The sequence below is a fragment of the Cynara cardunculus genome (genome assembly GCF_001531365.2).
Source record: "Cynara cardunculus var. scolymus isolate 2C chromosome LG 9, CcrdV1, whole genome shotgun sequence".
Taxonomy (NCBI): Eukaryota; Viridiplantae; Streptophyta; class Magnoliopsida; order Asterales; family Asteraceae; genus Cynara; species Cynara cardunculus.
Window position 1 is genome coordinate 18,241,524 of NC_037536.1, and position 10,028 is coordinate 18,251,551.

Below are 10,028 nucleotides of genomic sequence, written 5' to 3' on the forward strand. Positions count from 1 at the left end.
ACGCCTGCGGAGCTGTTGTCGTCGTAGTCTCCACGTTCGATTTCTCTGCAACCGTCGTCTTATGCGTTTGCACCTTTCATTGTAGTTTGGGGTCTGAACTATTTTGCTCGATTTGTCAAGTCATGGAATCAGAGTTCTTCCGCACATCCAAACACTCTCTTTACTATTCTTAGGGTTTATGAAATCGCTCGTTTTTTTTTGAATTCTTAAAAGCCTTTGAACTTTGTAAGTGTAAACTCGATCGAATTTTAGTTTTATAAGCGTGAAGAAGAATGAATCCACTGACGTTAGTGAAGCGTATTCAGAATATCAATTCAAAAGAAGCCTCGTTAGGTATTTCCGAGGATGCTTCGTGGCATGCCAAGTACAAAGATTCGGCTTATGTGTATGTTGGGGGAATTCCTTTTGATCTCACTGAAGGCGATCTTCTTGCCGTTTTTGCTCAGTAAGTTTTATGATCTTAGTTTGAATGATGGAAAAAGTCATGATTTGGCTTTCATTGTAGGAAGAATTATGTGAATATTGTTTGCTTGATTCATGTTAGTGTACATCAGTAAATTTGATTGGATGTCCTGCTATATTACAATCTAAAGTGCGAACAAGGGGAAGGGAATAAACGAGTATTTACTTGTGTTGTCTATGAGATTCAAACAACTGCCTTCGATATTAGTGGGAGCATCCACATCCACGCTCGCTTTTTAGCTATGAAGTAGTCATCTAGTACATTATCAACATCATGGATTAAGCATGAATCTGGTACTCGATTGTCTTGACAGCAAAAGATTGTTTCAAGTTATACATGCCTATAGACACATGCCTGTACATAACTTATGTCGGTGAAATCTTTAAAACCATGGAATAGTGTAACGTTGAAACGGCAGGCCTATTTCTCAAGTTGAAATGTGGTGAAATCACCAGCCTTCAGGTGCATGTTGCTCCACTCATGCTGTCAGATGTAATTCAGGATGTTTCATAAGAAATTTGCCACAGGGACAATGAAGGCTAAGTGGATAACCCTAGTTTACGGTTGATTAAATGTTATGTGATTGCTCCTTTCATCGTTAGTAGTTTGCTTCTATACATATTCACAGTGGGCGTCAGTTTTGGGGTTTACCTCAATGTTTATGCATGTCATTCTATTTAGTAGCACAAGATCCCACCACTGATCTAAGGTTACTTAGAGAGGAGGGATATGTTCTTTGGTACACTTGGGAGCATGGAATCTGAGGTTGGAAATCGGATTTGGAACTCATATCGTTCAGAATATGAACTGCATTTGCTTCAGTACCAGTTGAAAACATGGAATTGGAGGTCCCAAACTTACTCTCATTGTTTTTGAGTAAAAAATGATGATTTTTTTTTTGTGTACTAGGGCATCAATTCATTCACTTATCTCAGTAGGCTATATTTAACAGTCACCTTTAAAAATATTATCCCATGAACTGCTTGGTCTTATTCTATATGGTCACATAACATTTTATATATTAGTGCATTGTCATTGCTAGCTTTAATTGACACTATGAATATAATAGATATTTATCTCCAAGCACTTAGCCTACTTTCTAACGTCCAGGTACGGTGAGATTGTTGATGTTAATCTTGTTAGAGACAAAGGCACCGGAAAATCAAAGGGTTTTGCTTTTGTCGCATATGAGGATCAGAGAAGTACAATTCTTGCTGTCGGTTGGTCTCTCTATATATCTGAATTCATATTTAGATAATTTTTTTGTGATACTTCAGCAACTGAACTATTGATTGTCATAGATAATCTGAATGGTGCCCAGATTCTTGGCCGTACTATAAGAGTTGATCATGTTACTAAATACAAGAAGAAAGAAGAAGAGGATGAAGAGGCAGAGCAGCAGAAAAGGGAGGCACGGGGAGTCTGTCGTGCTTTTCAGAGAGGTGAATGTACCCGTGGAGCTGGATGCCGATTCTCTCATAACGAGCAAGTAAGATAATCTGCTTTGATAAACTTCAGTATGGCTCTGCTATATAATTTTGCTCCTGTTCTGATATGAATGCTTAAAAGTTGATCTAATGGTGTGGGGGTTGTAACTCAGCCTTCTCTAGCTTGCTGTACCAACGCTCTTTTGAGAAAACTTAAAAAACATAAATATAGGATATGATACCAAAGGGTCATTGGTCCAACGGTACCTGGGTTATTGATAGAGTCCGACCTCCCTAGAGGTCAAGGGTTCAAGCCTCACAAAAGTTGGGTGCTTGAGTTTTCTCGTAAATGAAATATTATTTACTTCCCAAATGTAGGATATGCTTTGAGTTTGTTAATTAATTATTCCGTGATATAAGCATGTCTTGGCTAGGAGCTTTCTGCAATGAAACAATTTTTTTTACTGTATGTTACATGAAAGTTTTTCAATGTTCTAGCGAATGAAAGTCTTGATTTGTTTAAGCAGATCATGTACCATCTTCAAAACTGCTAGGTTTTTCTATTTATCTTAGTGTTCCATCTATAATTTATATTACTCTTATAGGAGCAATGCCAATTCCGGTTTTCATAGGGTGGGTAGGTGCAAACAATTGCCTTGTGATGCTTGTGGTAACTATCCGAAGATTTGCGATAAGTGGATGTTACAAGTTCTACATCTTGTGTCATTTGCATGTGGAGAACACCGACTCCAATGTAGGTAAAGTGTAGGAAATGCTTCTTTTACAGGTATACAACAATTGTTGCTGGATGGCAGTGAACTAACTAACTAAGGATATATGGGCTAACCATCGTTGTGTTAATGACTATGCTGGTGGACCACTTTAGGTTTCAGCCACTGGAGAAAATGAAAAGAAAACTAGGGAAACACATTTGATAGCTGATCATAGAGAAATTGTCTGATTTTGAAGTAAAGCATGCTTGCTAGACCCACTTTAGGCTTCAGCCACTCAAGAAAACACAAAAGAAAAGAATAGGGAAGTGGCGTCAATAATTGATCGTAGAGCAATTGTCTGATTTTGAAGTATGTCATGTCAGGGATCATTGCAGCCACTATTCTTACTCTTACCTATCTTAGGAGCTGTTGAAATGATTAGTCTTTTCTTGATTTCAGGCTGTTTGCTATATGCTGGGGTTCCATATACTAGTATGTAATTATGTATGGATGTTGACTTACATTAAACACTTGGTTAAAGTAATGGACATCGAAGGCATATAAAATGGATAAGATGTTGAAATAGTATCATATATAGGTCAGAAAACTCTAGTCCATGGAACTCCATTAAAATCCAGTTCAACTTCTAATGAAGGAACTCAAGTTACAGGAGCAGCCAATCATGGAAGAGTTTCATCTTTAACAAGAAATTGTTGACCTGATTTATAATTTTGTTAATTTCAACCAAGAGTTTGAATAGGTTTATAATTTTTATTTACCTTTTCAAACCGTTCGTCAGTTGGTCTTATGAAAGTCATTTGGCTCACTGAAATTGGAAAATTTGTGTATATGCTCTCATGATCGAGCATGGAGGGAGTATCACCTTTTGTTTCAGGGGATGGGGGAGCAGAAGAGGTTACACAAGAATTTCCGTTAGCGTGTTTTTGGTACATGACTGGACTGAACGTGACAAGACTGGATGGGCAAGGGTGAGGTAGATGGGTGAGAATTGTAGAAGGTTTTAGGGTTGTAATTTGACATGGGTTGATAAAAAATTTACCAATTTTATCCCATTGCGCTGGTTTTTCTTCCATATGTTTTGTGGGACCAAAAAAATGCATTTTTGTTCCTGTCAGTCCCATCTGTCTCAGTCTAATCTTGCACCAAACGTGGGACACCAAGTTTTTGTTCTGTCATGTTCCATCCTGTCCCATGTACCAACCCGAACCCTTATAGGTTGTAGGATCCTGAAGTAAACAACCATCCTCACCTCAAGGTGTGGTTGATCGAACAACTGGACCTAAACGTAGCTCATGCTCTTGCGATCTAGAGTATTCATGGTACTTGAAAGATCAAGTTATATAGTAACTCCAAGCCAGTATCAATTTCTTTTGTGTCTAAGTTTGTCACTGGAAATTTTTAAGATAATCTTCAAGTAACGTCATAGAAGAAGGATGTGCTTGATCTGGATTTGATTGAGGGAACCGTTGAACGACACTCAATTTGGAACAACAAAACTGGTTCTCAAAAAAGAAATATACCATCTGAAATGTGCAGTAGAATCTTAGCTGCTGTTCATTGGAATGGCCAATTCCTTTGACCAAACCATCCTCCTGTTTGGTTGAATCTTTTTGAGACGTGTAATCTTTAAAATCCTTGAGTTCCACCAACCTCCTGATTTGGCCATTCCATAGGGTTGAACAAGGATTTCAAAGACTTCCTTTGAAATCTATTCCAGAAGACAAATATTCCCTTTTTCCCCTTCCCTCCTCCATCTGGTTACACCTTGAAGCACCAAAAAACCACCCTGATTTGGTCGTTGCTTCTCCCACCACTGACCATCTGCACCACCCCGGAGCGCTGTAAACCTCGCCACTGCTGTTCACCTTCCCTCTCTTGAAGATTCCAATTCATTTGATAGATTTCATTATTTCATAAAGCATTCTACTAACCAAATGGCACTTAAATTACTCGTTCAACTTAAAAATATGCAAAAAGTTAAATTGATTTATCTTTTTCTATTGTTGGATATGGTTATTTCTCATTGCGATGTGTTCAGGCACTGCTTTACTTATTTTTTACCTAGGAATTAATCTACTAAATTTCCGTTGATGCTCAGAGAGCTGCAAACACAGGTTGGGGTCCTCAAGATGCTAAAAATTCAAAATGGGAGAACGACAAGTTCCAAGGTCCAACAAGGAGTGAAAGAGGATCAGGCCCGTCAAATCAATCTGCTGCCGAAAAGATGAGGACACGTGATAAGGATTCAAGAGATGAAGACACCAGAAGATTGAAACCGAAGAAAGACGAAGATCTGCATGGGCATGGGAGAAAACCGACAAAATATGATTCTGAAATGAATTATGGGGAAGGAGGTGATAGGAGGAAGGAAAAAAGGTCGAAACATGATTCAGAATCCTATCGAAGAGAAGATCAAGAATCCAGCAGAAGAACCAGTCAGAGAGAAGATCAAGAATCCCGCAGAAGAACCAGTCAGAGAGAAGATCAAGAATCCGACAGAAGGAGCAGTCGGCACCATAGAAGGAAGGATTAAGATGTAGTAACACCGAGGATGAATTTTACGAGCGTAATTCCGTTAACTGATTGGTTGGAGGCCACAAATTACAAATTGTTGACCATAGATCTATTTCAACAGATTTAGTCGCACAGTTGTGTATTGGCAGGAAAAGCAAAAATTATGCAGGGTTTTATGGTTGAAGTTGAGATTGTTTGTGTTGTATCAAGTGGGGTTTTTTGACACCCGAGTTTAGTTTGGATTCTTTACCTCCTAACAACAAACAAGTTTTGATTCCAGTTGAACGGTAAACGCTTATGGTTAAGAGTTAACACTCAACTTATTTTATCGGGTAAGATTGTAGTCTATCAAAACGTCAGTAAATGTGATTCTCCATCGTTATCATTGCTCTTATTGGTCAAGATTCTCGATTCTTGTCATTTTCATTCCTCAACATTAACCAAACAGAACGGAGCCTTAGTTAAATTAAATTTAAAAAACCCAAAAGAAAAAGGGAAATGGATGAGGCGTATGCACAGAAAGAGGAAATAAATATATGAATTCACATCACGATCACGTGCGTATACTATTTTTAATTATAATACAAATATTTTATATTACACACACTGTTAATTTTCTTAAGAAGTTTTTTACGACTCCTTTTTGTATATTTTGATCTCTCTCCATCTCGATTCCATATATCGACTTGTATCACTGGGGGCACCATAAACACCACATTTAAAATATAAGTTTCCTGGACCTTCGTCGTGTGACTCGAATTTCTTAACGTTGTTAATGTAAACCATCACTTTCCCTTGATCGACATTGTGAATTAAATTCACCTTGAACCATTTATCGTACAAATCAGTCGCAATTACTTCCCCATTGTAATACCTCATGTCTCCATTATAGATCCTTAGTAATATCGTCGTGTTGCCCTGGGCTGCACCATGGATTTGCACGATCGTAGCCCCCGAGGTTCCATGTGGTATGAACGCATAACCTTCGAATTGCCAAATTCCTGACGTGTAGTCTGGCTGCATTTTAAAGAACCGCGATAATGAGACCCAACAAAAGAAAGACAAACAAGCCGGAAAGAAACCCAACTTAAAATGTGCATAACTTTTGATCCATTAGGAGTTATGTGGCCTGTAATATATGCACGGATAAAAAATAGCTCATGGGATTTAACGATCTTTTCTTGGGATTTTTGGTTTTTATAGTTTTAATTATAATAGTAGATTGTGTGAAATCAAATGGTTTTGAATTGTCACGCAAAATGCCAACACACACTCTTCATTTTTAGTGACGCTTGATCTCTTGACCTCCAAGAAGGCTAGCCTCTACCCGTAACGTAACCTGATTTTCACGCATCTATTTAAGCAATAGTCAATTATGTGTAATTTTCCGTTGGGATCTTTGGCTACTTGCTAAACATAGATTCGCCCTTAAAAGGGCCGAATCTCATAAGTTTGATGGTATTGAATAATATTATCATTTTCTATAAAGCGTGTGTAATCTTACTTTCGTTCCTCGTCGTTTATGAATTAGAATAAAAAAAATCTTAGGAAATTTATTAAAGCTTACTTTTATTTGAACTTCCGTTCGAGGTCGTGTGTTGCTTCCACGTTCGAACGGCAGATCGTTAGCGTAGACCCAAAACCGACGAACTCCATGGTTGAAACTGTACCGTTTTTCAAGTGGTATGTTGTAGGGTTTTTGGTATATGAAGCTACTTGGTGTCAAAGGGACGTTGGTAAAGCCTTGTGTGGGATCAACAGCAAACACCATTAGAGCATTGTTTAGTAAACTCAAATGTACAACCAAGAGAAGCACACTGCAAGCAGAAGCTCCCTTCATTCTTTCTCTAGTGTTTGTGTGATGTACAAGTGATTGATGCATAAGATAAGAGTTAGGGATGGGTTATATAAGGATAGGGATGGAAATGTAATTTGTCTATTTGGGTATCATACAAAACAAGGGTTGTAGAGTTCAAGGTTGTTTCGAGTCTTTGTTCCATTTTTTTAATTATTTTTTTTTTCTAATTTGAGTATTTTCTTTCTAAAAATCACTATCAAAATCTTTCAACACTTTGCATGTATTTTGGTTATTATCACCATTTAAAGTATAGGTGAAAAATCGTGGGAGAAGGAGAGTTAAGGGATCTGGACTTTTGATGACCTTTAATCTCAAACCACTTATGAATTGTGCTTGATATGGAGATTGATCCAGTGTATCGCAGTACATCTCATCCTAATGTGCATTCAAGGGTGGATATCCCTTCTTATGCTTCTCACATTAACTCTCATTCTCACCAGAACCCAACCTTTATAATATATCCATATCTTTATTATTAGTTATGTACTCGTACAATATGACGAGATGTAGTACTTGAATAAATGTAAGCAAGAAAACTTGACTCAAGTCAATAAATATACACATGGTTTCATAATTGTCTTGTCTCTGAATTTTAATGATTATCATAGCAAAACCAAGTCGAATGAAATATTTTTTTTTCTTTTCATTTTAAATAGGAACATGTTATCTTTAAATGAAAATAAAATTTTTACTTGGCAAAAATAACTTCTATGCCAACATGTTAACAAACAAAACTTGACTCAAGTCAATCAGCAATCCAAATTATAAAACACCAACCAGTGTCGAGTCAAAAAATTTATTTGAGTAGGTGCACCTTTAAAATGAATCAGAGGTCGCAAAATTAAGCTTTGACCAAGAGAGAAAGTCAACGTGGTTTGACTTTTGGAAAAGTCAATTGTGTCGATTTGAGAAATACGATACATTTTTTCAAATAAAATCTACCTTGATCATCAAAGTAAATATAGGTTGCGTCGAAAATGAGATAAGAAACGATAATTTTAAGATGATCGACAATTTGACATTGGGATGGAAAATAAATCAAGAAAAAAAAGTTATTTGAGAGAAACATTAACAAAAAATTGTCTTGGCATAGTGGTAGTATGGTTGGGTTCGGGTGAAAAAGGAGAATTAAGGTGAGAAATGTAAGAAGAGATCTCCACGCTTGCATGCATATTAGAATGAGATACATCGAGATGCGCCGTATCAATCCTCATATAAACGCGATTCAGGGTGAGATTGAAATTAAATGTGATCAAGGGTCCATATCCCTTTAGGCTTCTCACTTTAACTAGCATTCTCACACGATCCTTCGACAGTGGTAGTAAAGCTTATAAGTGTACTTGAGGTTGTGAGTTTAATGGTAACTATAATTTTGTTGTTCAGATTCTTAAAAATAGCATTGTAAGCCTGATTAAATAATCTAAGCCAGTTTTGTAGCCTAAAATTAAAAGATAAAAAAGTGGTAATCCAACCATCTCACCCGTTTTCATATTCTGTAACTGATTTGGTTTCAAGATTATTTAACGACAACCCTCAAAATCGAGCGATTGCACCTATCAAACACTTAAAAAAAAAATTCTCTTGCAGTAATCGGGTGAGCGCTTGAGATCCCACTCAACTTCTTATAGGTCCGCCCCTAACACCAACCACAAATATAAGACCGTTCTATTAATGTTCATGGATTAGAAACGACTATTGAGATATATACTAATGTAATTCCGTTGCAAAGTTGTACTAAAATTTCAGTTTCAAATTCAAGTTTCACTGAAAAACAAAAACCACTGTTCATTGGTTTGTCACATTTTGTTGTCTTTTTTGTTTTTCATTTGATTTTTGATTCTTAAATAGTTTGTTTTGTTATTCAATCCTAATTCTCATAAATCAAAGTATTAATATCAGCAAGTTATCGGTTCAAACAGAAACAAAATAAGGATTTTTGTGACATTTTCATTGCATTAAATATGAACTAAAAAGAAACTTTGTTGTATTTTACCAATAAAAAAAACCAAAGTGAATGTTTTCACTGATAATTCCAACTTTCTTCAGTCCCATACTTAAAAAAAAGAAGCAACAAAACCAAAAGCTTGAAAATGGCTTTGCATTACTCTCAGATGAACAAAAATCTAATGATGGTAGCCATGGACTGGTCTCCTAAACCCAAGTTTCTAATGGAAGTTGATTGCATCTCTCATTTATCCACAAACGACGACTCGGCAAGATCGATGGCACGGACGAGAGCCGCAGCCTTGTTCTCGCATTCTCTCTGTTCGTCACCAGGATCGCTATCAGCTACTATGCCTGCCCCGGCTTGAAGGTAAGCGATCCAATCTCGCCGCTTGTTTGCATCCCTGTATGAATACATTGTGTCATAGCGAGGTGCTGTTGGAAACACGATCGTTCTTAAGGCCAAGGCAATATCCATGTCTCCGGTGAACGAGATCCCTCCAAATCCACCGCTATATGGTCCACGCCTAGTCACTTCCAGTTGATCAATCAGTTCCATGGCTTTCACCTATTGCACAAAAGCTAGAGTAAGATTGATTTGTATCTATTTTGACCGATAACCGATAGGTTTTGTAACTATTGATGAATCGATGGATGACAAGTTGTTAAGTTACTCCCTCTGTCTTGAAATAAATGTTCAAAGGTAGACAATATCAGAAATATGTAATTATAATTAACTAAATGACAATTTTATCCCTAGTTATAGAGGAAGTAATTAATTTCTCATCTCATAATTAAGAGTAAAATTAGAAAGTGAACACTTATTTTGGAAAGGAGACACTTTACATTTAGACAAACTAAAACAGAAATGTAGACACTTAGAGTGCGTTTGGCACACTAATAAGGACAGAACAGATTATAACAGGGATCATGTTCCACATTCGGCATTGACTTTTTTATGTTGAACAGACAAAAACAGAATGGAAGATAGGGGTGTACAAAAAACCGTCAACCCGCGAAACCCGCCCAACCCAACCCGCTAACAACCCAATTAAACCCAACCCGTCTACCCGCCAAACCGCCCACCC

General features: G+C 37.1%; 3 protein-coding genes across 5 annotated transcripts in view; 1 reads left to right on the plus strand and 2 right to left on the minus strand.

The window, feature by feature from the left end:
• LOC112517619 (zinc finger CCCH domain-containing protein 25) lies at positions 1-5,423 on the plus strand. 2 transcript variants are annotated; one of them, XM_025124964.1, is made up of 4 exons: positions 1-445; positions 1,574-1,683; positions 1,765-1,952; positions 4,723-5,423. In XM_025124964.1, the coding sequence occupies exons 1-4, from the start codon at positions 273-275 to the stop codon at positions 5,155-5,157; spliced, it is 906 nt and encodes a 301-aa protein (XP_024980732.1). In that variant the 5' UTR covers positions 1-272; the 3' UTR covers positions 5,158-5,423. The 2 variants fall into 2 exon arrangements, with proteins under 2 accessions (XP_024980732.1, XP_024980733.1); XM_025124965.1 differs by having other exon boundaries at positions 1,574-1,665.
• A 345-nt stretch (positions 5,424-5,768) lies between these two features.
• Positions 5,769-6,978, minus strand: LOC112517881 (citrate-binding protein-like). Its single transcript, XM_025125251.1, has 2 exons — positions 6,706-6,978; positions 5,769-6,155 (listed from the first exon to the last, which is right to left on the minus strand). The coding sequence occupies exons 1-2, from the start codon at positions 6,976-6,978 to the stop codon at positions 5,769-5,771; spliced, it is 660 nt and encodes a 219-aa protein (XP_024981019.1).
• A 1,980-nt stretch (positions 6,979-8,958) lies between these two features.
• The window catches only part of LOC112518123 (anthranilate synthase alpha subunit 2, chloroplastic-like), a 7,600-nt gene continuing 6,530 nt past the window's right edge, over positions 8,959-10,028 (minus strand). For both annotated transcript variants that reach the window (XM_025125700.1, XM_025125701.1), the window contains one exon: positions 8,959-9,508. In XM_025125700.1, coding sequence (XP_024981468.1) covers positions 9,185-9,508 — 324 coding nt within the window. In that variant the 3' untranslated portion in view covers positions 8,959-9,184. The remainder of the gene's footprint in view (positions 9,509-10,028) is intronic.

Bases quoted from the DNA above. Each gene is read 5' to 3' on its own strand.
- LOC112517619 (XM_025124964.1), top strand. From the start codon at position 273: ATGAATCCACTGACGTTAGTGAAGCGTATTCAGAATATCAATTCAAAA. The intron at 1,684-1,764 runs GTTGGTCTCTCT...TGATTGTCATAG, and splicing joins AAGTACAATTCTTGCTGTCG to ATAATCTGAATGGTGCCCAG. The intron at 1,953-4,722 runs GTAAGATAATCT...GTTGATGCTCAG, and splicing joins GATTCTCTCATAACGAGCAA to AGAGCTGCAAACACAGGTTG.
- LOC112517881 (XM_025125251.1), bottom strand. From the start codon at position 6,978: ATGAAGGGAGCTTCTGCTTGCAGTGTGCTTCTCTTGGTTGTACATTTG. The intron at 6,156-6,705 runs GTAAGCTTTAAT...TTTAAAATGCAG, and splicing joins GAACGGAAGTTCAAATAAAA to CCAGACTACACGTCAGGAAT.